At 36.6% G+C, this 15,225-nt stretch overlaps 2 protein-coding genes across 3 annotated transcripts; one reads left to right on the top strand and one right to left on the bottom strand.

The window, feature by feature from the left end:
* The first annotated feature begins 5,060 nt into the window (after positions 1-5,060).
* On the top strand, positions 5,061-10,728 carry sgk2b (serum/glucocorticoid regulated kinase 2b). 2 transcript variants are annotated; one of them, XM_042489770.2, is made up of 12 exons: positions 5,061-5,285; positions 5,691-5,766; positions 6,176-6,242; positions 6,349-6,374; positions 7,016-7,073; positions 7,154-7,237; positions 7,321-7,452; positions 8,422-8,534; positions 8,869-9,088; positions 9,164-9,319; positions 9,854-9,943; positions 10,306-10,728. In XM_042489770.2, the coding sequence occupies exons 1-12, from the start codon at positions 5,219-5,221 to the stop codon at positions 10,465-10,467; spliced, it is 1,251 nt and encodes a 416-aa protein (XP_042345704.2). In that variant the 5' UTR covers positions 5,061-5,218; the 3' UTR covers positions 10,468-10,728. The 2 variants fall into 2 exon arrangements, with proteins under 2 accessions (XP_042345704.2, XP_087940658.1); XM_088084532.1 differs by having other exon boundaries at positions 9,843-9,943; positions 10,306-10,444.
* A 9-nt stretch (positions 10,729-10,737) lies between these two features.
* On the bottom strand, positions 10,738-13,758 carry LOC121946288 (putative transmembrane protein 244). Its single transcript, XM_042490790.2, has 6 exons — positions 13,599-13,758; positions 13,193-13,278; positions 12,238-12,311; positions 12,034-12,159; positions 11,904-11,948; positions 10,738-11,828 (listed from the first exon to the last, which is right to left on the bottom strand). The coding sequence occupies exons 1-6, from the start codon at positions 13,740-13,742 to the stop codon at positions 11,734-11,736; spliced, it is 570 nt and encodes a 189-aa protein (XP_042346724.1). The 5' UTR covers positions 13,743-13,758; the 3' UTR covers positions 10,738-11,733.
* Between the last annotated feature and the right edge of the window lie 1,467 nt (positions 13,759-15,225).

Genomic DNA, 15,225 nt, shown 5'->3' with positions numbered 1-15,225 from the left:
TGTGTGTTTTTGTGGTATGAAAATTATTTTATAACTGATTTTATAACTGTCAAAAATGACCCCTAAGACAAGGTTTTTACCCTTTTGGTGTACAGCTTTCATGGAAATATGAACCAAAGCAATTTTCACTTTTTCTCATGTTGGGGTCATTGTAGGGAAAGTAATTGAATTTAATAATACATCCATGATTTTTTTAACATGAAGATAAAGATTCCTTTAGAGAGAGAGAAAACATAGAAAGGTGCCAGTCTACCTCATGAATTCCTTTAGTTTGCTGTCTCCATCTACAGGACAGACGAAGTACTACTGCTGTCATTTGTGTTATGCATTGGAAATGTACTCACCACACAGCATGGGGAATATGATGCATTTGTTAAAGTATCTATTTTTTTTCAATATTTGAGATAAATCTGCAAAACTTTTCACCCAGCCAATAGGGGTGCTTGGGTTATTCTTGATGATGCAAAATCCTATTGGCTGTTATCACCTCCTCAGTTCATAATTAAAGTCTCATGTTTACTGTTGTGCCATCTTGACATTTGAGAACATACAAATTGTCGGACAAAATATGCTTTGAACTATTGGTATTTGTAAAATGTGGCTCATTTGAAAGGTTTAAAACATAGGATCATGCCGTTGTATTTTATTTTGAATTTATTATCATTAAAATACCATCTTTAATTGCTTTCTTAGTCTGTTCATGTGCACAAAAATGTGACATTTTGGGGGTTTGAGATGCCAAAACATTAAATATGCATTATCTGAATGTACTTAAAATGTGTTCAAACTAAACAGATTTTATAGCATGAAGTGATGTATGTCATGAACTGATTATTTTGAAAGGAAATAATGCTACCAAACACAAAAATATGCATGTTACATCACTGAACCATACATAAGAAATAGAAAATAGTGCAAGTATGATATTGCTTTTTGACATGCATTTGAAACAAAGCATCTAAAGTTATATGTATATAATACGTTTTTACACAAATACAAAAAAAATCTCTGCACAAATTAGGATACCAGGAAGAAGCTCTGTGCTTCCGTGTTCTGTAGCTTGTGCCTAAAGTCTATATTTTGCTGCTGAACCAGGTCTGAAACATTTTCAGTGCCAACCACAAATCTGACTGTGTGGACACAACTGTGAGTTTTTAAAAAAATGACATCATGACAGAGACATCGCAGATTTAAAAGCTAATAACGGTTCAAAAGGTGAGAATGAGATTGGTTCTTGAATGAGATAATTAATGAAAGAGAACATGAAGGCCAGTGATAATGGAGCTATAATGAGGCCAGAAGCTGGCAAGGGGCTTTAGGTTTCATTCTGCAAACATGGAGTTTGAATGTCGTCCAGCTTTTCTTCCTGTGGCTGAAGCTTAGAGCCCGTCCCATCTGATCTGGTGTCTCTCTGGTGGGTTAGACTGTCGAGATGGTGTTTTCAGTGTCACCAGTGCATGCCCGCAGAAGCAAAAACCAGCCGTGACCAGTTGCCATGCCGTGACAGGAGTGATGTGACAAGAGGTGTGAGACTGAGGGCGGAGGGTCAGACCAGCAGAGACCAGTTCACTTTGGGGTGTCGGTGGGAGGAAGGCTCTCCCCCCGTCACTACAGAGGGACCTCCCCCCGTTGCTGTCCGAGGATCAGCTTTCTGCAACCTGTAAGACACCCTGTACCAACTCTGAGCTCAGCAGCTCCAAATTTAGACGCAGAGACACAGGGACAAACTTGACGTTAATTCAGTGTGAGCACTTCATGTCCCATTTATCTGAGTCACACCCTCTTATTCTGACCTTGTGATGTATTCCTCGATTTCCAGTTTTAGACAGTATCTCCAGTTTGACCTTTGGACTTGTTTTATAATGTGACAAAGCCAAGTTTTATCTCCTATATGAGTGTATTATCTATAAAACCCTTTGTTTCTCTGGTGGTAGAATTCGCTCTGAAGAATTTGTTTACCACAAGCTGTGCCAGATTCATAATAGTTTTTCTATCTGTTCCAATTTATTATATAATCACATGTGGATATGAATTTCTGCTTATGTAAAGCAGTGCCCAACAGGGACATTTGGATTTACAGTTTGTTTCCACTGTAAACACAAAAGATAAAACTAAACACACAATTTTGAAAACTCTGAGTTAATGTGTCAACAACAGGACTTCAGACTGCTAAATCCGAAGCAAAATTTCGATGTTTTCACTCAAAATGAGGTTCTTACCCCTTAAGAAGTGTTTGGAGCATTTTACATGCTTTACATTCTTAATTTTTTGATAACTTTGGTTGGGTTTATGCATAAATGTTTGGCAAGATTGTGCATTTTTGTTTAATTTCCACTCAGCTCCTTCAATAAGTCTAAAATACACCATGTACACAAAACTGTTACTGTTAAGTGCAAAAAAATGCACCATTGAAACCCATTCAAACTGCAATTCTTGATCCCACAGCCATCAACGCATAAAACATGTATTTTACTATTTCAAAGTGTTATTATTATTACTATTTCTGAGGGCTTTTGCTTTGGAATTAGTCATTATTACTATTTTCCACTTGATGATGTGATTTTTTTAACCACATTTGGCATGTGGAGAAAACACATGCTATTTCCACATTTTATTTATTTCATTGACATATCCCAGTATGTGATTTTAAAAAAAAAACAAAAAAACACTATTTAGCATGTAGTATATTGAAAATAATTCAATTTTAATTACATTACTTACATGTAAAAACATAGTACCATCATTACAAAAACCTAGTATTTTAAGGGTAAAATTTTGAAAATGAATGAATATTTGATATTTATGATAAGGACTAATTAATTAGGACAAATAAATGTGCTCTTTGTTACCTTTTTACATTTGTAGATTGATTTAATCCTTACATTCCCAGACAGACAGTTTTCTCAGTGTAGCCTTTCTCATGTGACCTATCAGTGTGACTTATCCAAAATATGCATTTCTGTATTCTCATATGAAAAACAGATATGTATACTCTGCTGATCCCATGATTGTGTCAATGCAATACTTGCAGTGTATGAAATACTGTATTACAATACGGCTTTATACTGTATATGGCAACAACTTGCAGCCTATACACAGGTTATATGCGCAAAGCATATACACAGGTTTATCCATTTAAATCTGAAAATGTCCTCATAAAGCCAAAATATAAATAAAGAGTATTTTGATGGTAATGTTTAAAATTAATTACACCCATGTTTAGTTGGTGCTCTGCATGAGATATTCATATGATAGCTGTGTGTAATATTTCAGTGGTTTTAAGTGTTTTGTCTTTTTTTTTTAAATTTTGCAAAACATTTGTGGAGTTTTGACAAAATGCTTTACTTTTTTCAGAGTTTTGAGAAGCTTTATGTTAAACTGTAATATTCTGTGAACTGCTGCAACATAAAATAACCCGCAACTACAACTGTGCGTGAGATGCTACAGTAGTCTGGCCATTTATCACAAGCATGAATCTGGTCCTGTGGTGGTGTGGACAGGCCGTCTCCTTACTGGGGCGTGCAGCAGCCACAGGAGACAGGAAGACAGAGTTGTCATATACTGGAATGCCACAATGGCATTGCACATGAAGGCTATAGTATCCATGACCCATTAACTATCTTTAGGCTCAAAGGGTGGTATGTGGTGTGTGCATATTGAAGTAATACCTGATCTGCGCACGTGACCTCGTCTTCTGCACGATTCTCCCCAGCCATATAGGTCAGTGAATAAGTAGCCTATATATTTGGCTATCACACACACACACAAAGGAAGGAAGGAAGTACTTAATAAATGAAGTAAGAAAGAAGGGAAGGAATAAATTAAAAGGGTTGAAAGAAAGAAATTAATGAAGGAAGTCAGAAAAGAAAGAAGGAAGGAAAGAAGAAATAAAGAAAGTAACAAAGAAAGACAGAAAGAAAGATCCTTTGATATGAAGCCAATTGGGTCACTTCACAGTCCATGTGGCCACAAGGTAGTGACCTCGTGATCACTTCTTTTTCCTCAATGAGGCACGAGCTCAGTCTGCTGCCTTCATGACACTGAGGATTTTCAAAAGCTATTTGTTGCTTAATTTTACTCTTGCACCCTGTAGTATGGATTGTGGCAACTCATTATGACATATACTGTCATATGTACTGCAGTTGAATTTGTACTTTGTTATGCTATATGGGGCAATTTGTATATGATAAATACAACACACTTCATTAAGCGTTTATGAGCTGCAATTAATGGATTTATTAGTCTATAAAGCTTAATTGATCAGGTGTAAACCACTGATACCAGCAATTAGTAAGTCATACATTATACACAGATGCTATTCAAATTTCTATTTTTTATAGATACATCCCTATATGACTGGCAAAATATATCATCTGTTACAACATGGTAGAAACATTAAATAACTTTTTTCAGTGTGTACATGTGACTGTCTTTTAGACTGATTTTCACTTAGATCTCTGAGGACATTGTGGGAAGAATATTTCACTCAACGAACCTGGCTTGTTACTCATATTGAATAATCCAAATGTATTCAATGTTTGTTATTTTAGCTAAATTTTACATTCATAAAATAATAAATTGCCCTCATGTACCACTTAAAATAATCAGATCTAGATACATATCTTAAAACAATATCAAACTTAAAAATATGTAAGGAAAAAAATGAACCATAACTATTTATTTATGCAAATCTTAAAGCTTTATTATATCCGATGAAGCCTTGTGTCTGATTTGTACCTGCTTGTCTCATTATTTTCATGAGTAAATGTTAGTATTGGCCATTAAATTCACTGTTTATGCGCACTGTTAATTAAAAGTAAATAATAATAATAATAATAATAATAATAATAATAATAATAATAATAATAATAATAATAATAATAATAATGGGAGGCAGTGGCTCTAACGTTCCAAGACATCATCATCATTTCAGTCATTTGCAAATGTTAACAAATAATCAATCAATCGGAATTTAATGCAACATAAATCACTGTAGTGTCACTTTAGCTCGCTTATGTGCGCACGCTTTAAAAAGGACATATCCAAGGGTCTTTGAACGCAGCACCGTCAGTACGCCATCGGTCTTAAAACTCAGCTGTTGCACTCTGAAAGTTTGGGACAAGCGGGACGTCTCTGCTGCTGGACAGTCCGTCTTCACTCACCGTGTCTCCACGTTTCAACTTTTACAAAACCTCCCAGTTAGTCAGTCTTTGTCCAAATGACAGTGACTCAAGACCGGCCGCTGACTTATGCCAAAATGAGAGGGCTTATGTCGTTTTTCTCAGGTAAGAAACGGACTTTTTGTTGCATAATTTACATTTTAAATTTTAAAAATTAGCTGCAAAAGGACGTTTCGTCGTAGAGTAACGGTTAATGCTAGCTTACAAAAACCCTGATAAAAGAGACAAAATAGTGATGAATTAAAAAGAGTAGACCCCTATAATATCATGAAATTACATTAAAGTTATATATCAAAGTTTGACCTCATTACATAATATTTTTTTTAATATTTTTAATATTTTTAAGTTAAAAACATTACCTTTTTCACTTTTTGCGTTTTGCACAATGGTTTCATATCGTGATATAAGTGTGTCAAGTGCATGGCGACCACTTAACCTATTGGCTAAATACAGCTGTTGAACTCTTATGTAACTGATAAGGGGCTAGCTAACCGCCTGCCTGTCTTACAGCTCTGCTCAAGGGGAAGAAAGTTGGCTTCAGTGACTTCTTACACAAATACGTCTCCAGTCAGCAGTTCTGCCAACAGTGAGTTACCAGATTCATGTTTATTAACCCTCTGAAACTTGAAGCAAAGTCAGTTTTCTTATGCTGCTTTCCTTTTGCCCTTCCTTTTTTGTATAGGTGTTTAAACCTTTGAGCTCATTGGTCTGATTTCTTTCAAAAACATGGCCAGTGAGCAACTTGGTAACAAATGTTACACAAATTGTAAGAATTTAACAGAAAAGAACTAGGGAGAAATATCTACATTTTACTAATTCCTTGCTGATTTTGGTGTCATTTCTTCTTTCCTTGCTCATTGCCCTCCTCTCGTGTTTTTAAAAGGAATCAGGCCAATTTGTTTAGGTTTCAAATAATTAAAGCTTTTATTTTACTGATTCTAAATCTGATGGGAAAAAACCTAATCTAACTTATGTTTTTGATCTCCTGATTGTAGCCTGGACACCCACAAAATCTTGCGGCGACAGAGCAAGCTGAGAAAAGAGAAGGAGAGAGGCGCCTTGGTGAGCGCAGAGGATTTTTAAAAAGACTTTTCTGAGTGTTGACAGGAGATGAAACTGAATCTGACCTCCTGACCTTACTGTCTCTGTTTGTCTTTTCTCTCCCCAGAGCTCAGTGAACTCAACAACCTCACAGTAAGTCATTTGCTTTAGATAACAGGGCAACTCTTTCTGTCTGTAGTAGTTTGTTAACTTATACTGAACAAATACTATTATATATTGTTTGTACCCAGTGATTATTTATACTTTATTCGTCAAAAATGAGCTGCCACAATTCAAAAATGGAATATGTTGTAGTTAGTTAAATTTATTTATTTACTTTTTTACCGGGAGTCAAATGATCTGCAGAGGTCTCGTCTTCTCCAGAACAAATGGATCAGGAGATTTAAACCAGTTAAAACACCGAACAGAGCAGCTTCACTTAAAGAAAATGTGTTTTTTCAACGCTCTTGTTGCGGAGAGGCTACTTACTATAGTGGCCGACATGAAAACAGGAAAACATAAAAAACCCTGAAAACGTGAATGACCCCATCTACAGTTACTGATTGGTTTGTCCCAGCTGGGCTACTGTAGAAACACGGCAGTGCAACATGGTGCTCTCCATGGATGAGGACCCGCTCCTTTTGTAGATATAAATGGCTCTTTCCAAGATAACAACAGATAGCAACCTGAAAACAATTTCCATTAATGCCTATTAACTGACATGTGTAGTATTAATAAGTCACTTATTAACCACAAATTATTATCTGACAGTTTTCTCTCATTGTGTTAACCAGGATGAAGCCGTCAGATTTTGACTACCTCAAAGTTATCGGCACAGGAAGCTTTGGAAAGGTGGGATTTTTTAAATGTTTGTGTGGGTTTTTGAGGTTTTTTTTTGCTTGGATATTAAATCACAGGTCAAACTTTTACAGGTGCTGCTGGCAAAACACAGAAAACATGGAGGCTATTATGCTGTCAAAGTGCTGCAGAAACAGATGATTGTCAAGAGGAGAGAGGTAAACTATCTATCAATCTATCATCTATCTATCTATCTATCTGTCTACCTATCTATCTCCTTGTATCTGTTGTGTCTCTGTAGCAAAAGAATGTGATGGTTGAGAGGAGCGTGCTGCTGAAGGGACTAAAACATCCATTCCTAGTTGGACTCCACTTCTCTTTCCAGACACTAAACAGGCTCTACTTTGTCCTGGACTACGTCAATGGAGGGGAGGTGTGTGTATAAAAATGTCTTCTCTGTCATCTGTGGGATGGTTAAAAATGGGGAATTACTGTAATTTCATTTTGTCCACAACAAATCAAAAGTTCAAAGAGTGAAATTTACAAGTCTATACAAGAAAAATAACAGAAATAGGTACATATTTCTTAAAGGGTAACTTCAGTATTTTCCTATCTGAATTTGGACCCTGTCTTCCTATGTTTTTGTGTCTAAGTAACAAATGAGAACTACAGTTTTTTAATGTGGTTCAGTATTTAGCAGACCGCTGCAGCCAGCAATGGGCTTCAGTGTAATCACTGCAGGTAATCGAACACTCATTTTACATCCACTTAAAGTGTTTATTTTGCCACTGACAGGCTCAGACTGTGAGTATAAGTTTCTGATAGCTTACAGAAAGGATCCTTACAGAAAATAGACAGTTTCTTAAAGAATAGGATCCTTTTTGTTAAACCATTAACAGCCCAGAAATCAAATACACCACACTCGATTTAAATAAACAGCAATTTTGGTGTATAGAACCAACATGTTTAATATTTAACTGGATGAATAGAGGGTTTATTTCAACAAAACCAGAGTTGGAGATTGTTGTAGCAGTGAAGAGACGAACTAAGACGGCTGTTGTGAGCTTTATTTTGCTTCTGTCTACTTTGAATGAAGTGTGTCTTAAGATGATAAAATTATTGTTTCTTTAAATGGAGTCTGGCGGGTGCCAGGGGCTGTTTCTGGTTAAACAAAAGTCTGTCTCTGTAGGGATCCTTTCCATTAGTCGTACACTTAAAATAACAATCTGAGCCTGTTAGTGGCAGAAACAAGCACTGTTAGTGGATGTAAATGGTCATGAATTGTCATTTGGAACCAAAAACATGGAAAATAGGGTCCAGGTTGAAAATACCAAAGTCACTCTTTGAGCCTATGCAAATAATTTGGTGTAAGAGACGTAACCACTCATTTGTTTGTCTTCAGCTTTTCTACCACCTTCAGAGGGAGGGGTCGTTTCCTGAACCCAGGGCGGCTTTCTACGCTGCAGAGATGTCCTTGGCGCTGGGCTACCTCCACTCTCTTGACATCGTTTACAGGTACAAACACACACACACCCATGCAAGCACAAATGGACAAGCCATTGCTAAGTCCCTCTTTCAAGTTTTTCTTGGCTCACTTACTTTGCTCATGTTTGATTTAAACATGTTCCACATGTTTAATTGATTCATGCAGGGAAATCCCAGTGACACATTCACTTTGATAAGAGAGCTCTGCATAGAAAATGTTACCACTAAAAACAACCATGTAGACCAACACCACATTAAATAATAAACAGTAAAGACAAAAACAACAGTAGTATCAGTAAAAATATGTGTTTGCAGAAATCTGCAGATTAAACCAACTCTTTTGTTCCATCTGTTTTTCCTGCAGAGACCTCAAACCAGAGAACATCCTGCTGGACAGCGATGGTCATGTGATGCTGACTGACTTTGGGCTTTGTAAAGAAGGGGTGGCCATCGGTGGGATCATGCACACATTCTGTGGGACTCCAGAGTACCTCGCTCCAGAGGTGCTACAGGGCCAACCGTACAGTCCAGCAGTGGACTGGTGGAGCCTCGGCACTGTGCTGTTTGAGATGCTCTACGGACTGGTGAGTGCCGCGAGTGAAATAATCTTTTCGTCATGTCACTTTTAATCACATTAATCCCCTCGTCCTTTCTCTCAGCCTCCATTTTACAGCCGCAGCAAAGCGGAGATGTTTGAGAACATACTTCACGCTCCTCTGCAGATGCGAAGTGGGGGGTCTCCAGCTGCACACTCACTTTTAGAGGGATTGCTGGAAAGAGACGTTTCGAAACGCTTAGGGGGAAGATTTGACCTTGTAAGTGCACACCAAAGTTATTACAGTTATGTATTTCTGTTAGTTTTTATTTCGTTTCACATTTTTGTTTTAGTTCAGTTAGGCTCAGTTGAGTTTTTATTGTTTATAAATGTTTAGTTTTGATTCAATTTTTATACGTTTTTGTGACAGTTGTTTTTTTATTATAACATAATATTATAATAATATGGGGAGTATTTGTAAGTTTCAAGTTCAGAACAGGTAATACTATACAAACACAACACTCATGTAGAAATCCCAGTTTCATTAACACGTGCACCCATGGCTTTTCATGCTTGTGCGGACAAATTTTACCGAATTGACAAATACTGAAACTAAAGACATATACTCTGTGTTTTTATTTGATTTGACTTAGTTGTGTAAGTTCACAATATCGTTTCAGTCAGTTTTGTTTCATTCTAAAGTCTAGTTTTATTATTATTTCAGTAAACTAAAGCGTTTTTTTCACACCTGTCTATCCACCTGTGCATCCAAACACACACAACCACAGATGGTCTAATTTCAGTGTGTCTCCAGGTGGAGCTGCAGGAGCATCCCTTTTTTGCATCGATCAACTGGGACGACCTCCTGGCCAGAAAAGTTAGACCCCCGTTCATCCCAAAAGTGGTAAGACTCATTAAGAAATGAGCACTGTTTTTTATTATTATTATTTATTTTATTGATTTTTGAAATTCAAATCAACAAGAAAAAGAAAAAAAAATACAAAAACTAAAAAAAACACTCCAATTCAACAACAGATGCTGCAATATATAATAATTAAATTAAAAGAAATAGAGAAGACAGAGATGTTGCAGTAAATAAATAAATAAAGCACTTTTGGGTCAAACAGACCACCATTGCTTGTGAGGAACAAGACAGGCAGTGTCTCTGTAAGAGGAAATGGAGAGCAGTTTTTCTGTTTGTTTGTTTGTTTGTTTGTTTTTTCAAATCAATGCACAATGTACCTGAGTGTGTTTATTCCCCTCAAGACTGGTCCCTGTGATGTCAGCTACATTGACTCCGCATTCACACAACAGCCCGTCCCTGCTTCAGTGAATGAGCGGTGCCAGGCGGGCGGGGTCGGCGAGGCCTTCCCGGGATTCTCCTTCATGAACCCATTGGAGTACGTGGCAGCCGAGACGGTTTTATAACAACGCTGAGTCCTCCGGGAGCATGTTTGTTCAAATATTTATTTTTTATGTCATAAATTATTAAACCAAAGTCTATTTTTAAACACTTCTGCTAAAAAGATTCTTACACTAACAGTGCATGTTTCATTGGTTACTTAAGCACATTTGTTACGTTATTACAGTAATTGTGAGCATCAGTTCATAATGTGAAATAGGCTGGTCACTATTTCACAAGTTACCTTAACATGCAAATAGGTGGGAAAATAAACAATCTGAAACAGCTTTCATTGTTTTAACACTTTTATATCAATTTATATGTTTAAAATACACAACAAGCATTTATTGCAACTTTCCCGTTCTGCTGTTACATTCACAGTTTGCTGAAAATACTTCACAGGGTGCCTTAAAAATCCTTCATAGTGACAGAGACATTGTGCATCACAAGAAATGCATCTCTTTTTGGCATTAACATAAAAACAATAGGACGACAGTCTGCTGACAACCCTGAAACACAAATTGGACCCAGTTTTGACTTAACATGGATCGACATAACTTTTCTTGTACTGCGCTCAGATACTTTCACAAGTATTTAAACCTTTGAAATCTCAGAAAATGGGTTTGCTTTCTTCTGAAGATTTGGACTTTTTTTTTAAAAGCTAGGGAAAATGTCCAAACTATATTTATGATGATCATAATTATATATTTAAAATAATTTTACAGAATTTTTATATTATTGTTGTTATTATTATTCATTTATGCTTTATATGAGATCATCTTATTTATTAGCATCTTATCTGCTTACATATTGTAATTTATTTTACTTTAAATTTGATCTGTTTATATGCGCTTAATTCTGTTATCCACATTTTACCTATTTTCATATGAAATTGTTCTGGAAATCTTTTAATCTGGAAATCACTTGGCTTAAGCTTAAAGCGTTTTGTTTCTGTTTAAGAATCTTTTTGGTCATTTCCTTGTTTGTTTGTTTTTTTTCTTACTTTTTTGAAACTTTTTCCTTTTATCCCATCCTGCCCTAACTTTCAGCTAATTCTCTTGTACTTTTTACAGTTTTTTGTTGTTGTTGGGTCATTTCTTCTTTACTGCACATTGCCTTTTTCCCATGTTTTTGAGAGAAGTCTAGCAGATTTGCCTAGGTTTTAATGGGTTAATGTGTTATGGTGACATCTTTTTTTTAATGAATAGAAAAAGTCCATCGTCGTTGAGGATCTAATGTGCGTCTCCAGGAAGCAAGAATCCGGTCCAATCGTTTCTCACTTCCCAAAACTATCAGTAGATGCTGAAGGAGGCGTAGCTCTGCTCACTCTGGCAGGTGAAGTAAGCTATCAGCTGACCATTGCAGATCATCAAAAACAAGCCGCTACCTATGAAAACACAAAAATGTAAATTTGATCTCATGGTGTTAAATGCAAATAAGTTGCCTGCAATGTTTGTTTTACCTAAAGCCAGCCACCACTGCCACACCATGGGAAACTCCAACATCACTGCAACATGTAAACAAAAAGTTTCACAAGACATTCTGCAATTTGTGTGTGTAACTGGGTGGGTATTTGTTAGATTTTCACCCACCTAGACTGGTAATCACTACATGCAGAAGTGTGATGGTGAGGGCGTAGTCCCACACCCGCCTCCTCACCACTGCAGCAAACAAAAGGCCGCTGCAGAAGTAGGTGAGCTCCAAGGACAGGAGGTTCACTGAGGGAGACAAATACAGCGAGGTGGAAAAAGGTCACGCTCATCGCTGATCATACTGGCTGCGTTTAGTGTGCTCACCCAAGTATTTGGAGTTGGATTCGGCAGGTTCGGTCTTAAAGTCAAATGGAATCAGTCCGTCAAAGTGATTTAACCTAAATGAGTTGAGAGAATTTGGTTAAGACAAGGATTAAAGAAATAAGAAATGAGCCAAAACTTAGCTGGAAATTAGTAAAAAAAAAAGTACAAGAAAGTCACCTGAGAAATTTGTAAAAAAAAATAAAAATAAATAAATAAATAAACACAAAGAAAATATAATGTAAAACAAAAATATTGTCCAAACAGTTAATATTCTGAAATATACTTAAAAATATTATGCTCATTATTAGGTCCATAGTTTATAACATATCATAAAGTGTTTTGGGTTTCTACTAGAACATGTTTACATAGTTTAAATCATAATATCACAAAAAGTCAGATTCCCATGTATTATTATATTCTATAAAGCAGGTATAGGTGCTATATAAATACAGTGAGAGTTAATGCACAGAAAGCGCCTTTAAACGAGCCATCAGGATTTCTGTGAATTTGTGATGTCCCAAATGTTATCTTCTATATAACAAGTAGTTTAAAACTTAAACATATTTTTTTTTTTTGCTCAGTGCCTGTCCAACTTAACTCCTCTTTCAACTCTAAAAGATGTAGCAAGATTGAAGGACAAATTTTCACTAATAAATCAAAGACTAATAAGACTGATTAATCCACCTTATGCCTTGTACCTTCTTTCCATGTTTTTGTAAGAAATCAAGCCCATTTCCTCAGGTTTCATAGGGTTAAAACATGTAGACATGTTCTGGTAGGAACCCAACGTACAAGTATAAATCTGAAAATGAGCATAATATTTTTAAATTTGAATATTCACTGTGTATGGACAATAGTAACTAAAAAAAAGGTAAAGTTATTGCAGGAAAGACTAATGATGCTTTCAATGGCTTGTTTGTGTGTTCCTGTGCGCATGCGTGTTAGAGATACTCACCTGAAGGCACCGAAGCACACACTCCCAATCATGTAGAAAAGAGAGTAAAATATGAGCAGACACAGCAGCAGATTGAAGAGCACGGTCTGTGGGGTTGAGATGCAATATTTCACAATACATAATTTAATTTGTGTGGTATTTAACGCGTGCTTTTTACGCAAACATCAACGTGGGGCTACATATTTTCGGCTATCGGGCTGCAGAAAGCGACTCTTATGTGTTCCAAAATCTGACCTGCTGCACACAGTTTAGATTATAATCGGTGTTGTTACAAAAAAATAGACATTATTTGTAATACATCCTGTCCTATCCTCATTTTCTGATCGCACGATGTCCCTATTCCTACTCTGACAGCCTGATAGCTCACAGACGCACATCACACACGACACATTTATCATCCTCTTACCTTCGAGTCGACCGTTTTGCTTTTGAATGCCATGTCATTGTTTTTACGTGATGTTACATTATAAAACAATCCTGGCTGCTGTTGATACTGCAGCGCGATGCACGACCCCGTTAATCCCCCGGAAAACTGGACTTGTTCCGCCATCTAGCGACAAACACAAAAACCTGCACCGACGCGTCTACAGCGCTGAACTCATCTCACCTCGTTTCAGGGCGGCCCTTTGTTGGCTTAAATAAAGACTTTTCTCAACATGTACCTGTTAGAAACCAACTGCACGCGTAGTCATGGATACTGTGGCGTTTTTGTGTTCAAACGGAGTGTGTTTTATCGCAACTGTGCATTAAAAGGACCACAAAGTCTGCAGCTTTATTATACCGAAGAAACCATAACCGCCCAATGTGGGAGGGATTGAATACTGCTGCAGCATGATGTGGTTCAACATGAATATTTGGACTATTAGCGACCCAACAAATACCCAGAATCAACATAAAAACACCACAAAGGCATGAAAACACACATTAATCCCCCTTTGAATTAAATGCACAAACTGTCACATTAAATCATACATGCAGTGATGCAATTGAAGGTGATGCAACACAACCCGACACACTGGATTCTTCCTGGATGTTGAATTTCCGCCAAAATATAACGCTGGGCTGGTATTTCTTCGTGTTAAAGGTAGTGCTTTATCAGGTTTTGTTACTTTATTAATCCTGTCCGATCTCATTTAGGGACTGTTCATTATTTGTGAGAAGAAAGAGGGTGGTGCAAAAGGAAGGGGTCATGTAAAATATGTTTAAGCACTGGGGAGGGACTCGTGGATTTTTTTTTCAGAGGAGTTGCATACAACTCTCAAATGAATGTAATTTGCATTTATTTTACTGCTGATTTGAAAAGCATATTTTCCTTTTTTTTGCAGAATTTTGCAGAAAATAAAGCATTTGCACTAACTAACCAGCATGCATTACAATGTGAAAAACTTAAATAATAAAAAAATGATCAAAATCAAGGCTTTTTTTTCAAGGGGGTGGGGTGATGCTTTTTCCCAAAGTCACTCAGGGAGGCTTGAGAAGAAATATTTGTAGCTTTGGGAACACAAAAACAACAACAGCAAATCTCAGTCACAACCCAGCCATCCCTCCTTTGATGAATAGGAACAGTCCCTAATCACTGATATAACAGCTCTGGTTTGCACCAGATGACATAATCGTACATATGTAGCAGCATATTTTGGTTTTAAAATACCACATTGGGTGATTTTAGAGGGTTTAATCCTACAAATCGGGGTGAGAGTCATGCACTTTCCTCACAGAGTAAAAGAAAAAAACCACAAAACTAAATGCAGTGATAATACTAATAATAATAACAATTAATTAATTAATTATAGGCCTATTTACTTTTTAATCTTAAACACCAAGTGCCTTACAGATTAAAGGATTTACAGAATAGCAATTTTATAAGTAAAATGGGGATAACAGAATTAATATCAGCAAATAAAATGATGAGTAAAATAAGTTATCATACCTTTAATCAGATACTGCACTAATAAAGGAGATTATCTCATATGAAGCAGGTAGAATGCCAATAAAACAGCAAACTCTTGAATTTAAAGCAGATAAAAGTGCAA

Source organism: Plectropomus leopardus, chromosome 11, assembly GCF_026936395.1.
Source record: "Plectropomus leopardus strain MGB_pleo_1.0 chromosome 11, ASM2693639v1, whole genome shotgun sequence".
NCBI classification, from domain to species: domain Eukaryota; kingdom Metazoa; phylum Chordata; class Actinopteri; order Perciformes; family Serranidae; genus Plectropomus; species Plectropomus leopardus.
Note: the sequence above shows the minus strand (reverse complement) of the source record. Positions and strands in the feature narration are given on the sequence as shown.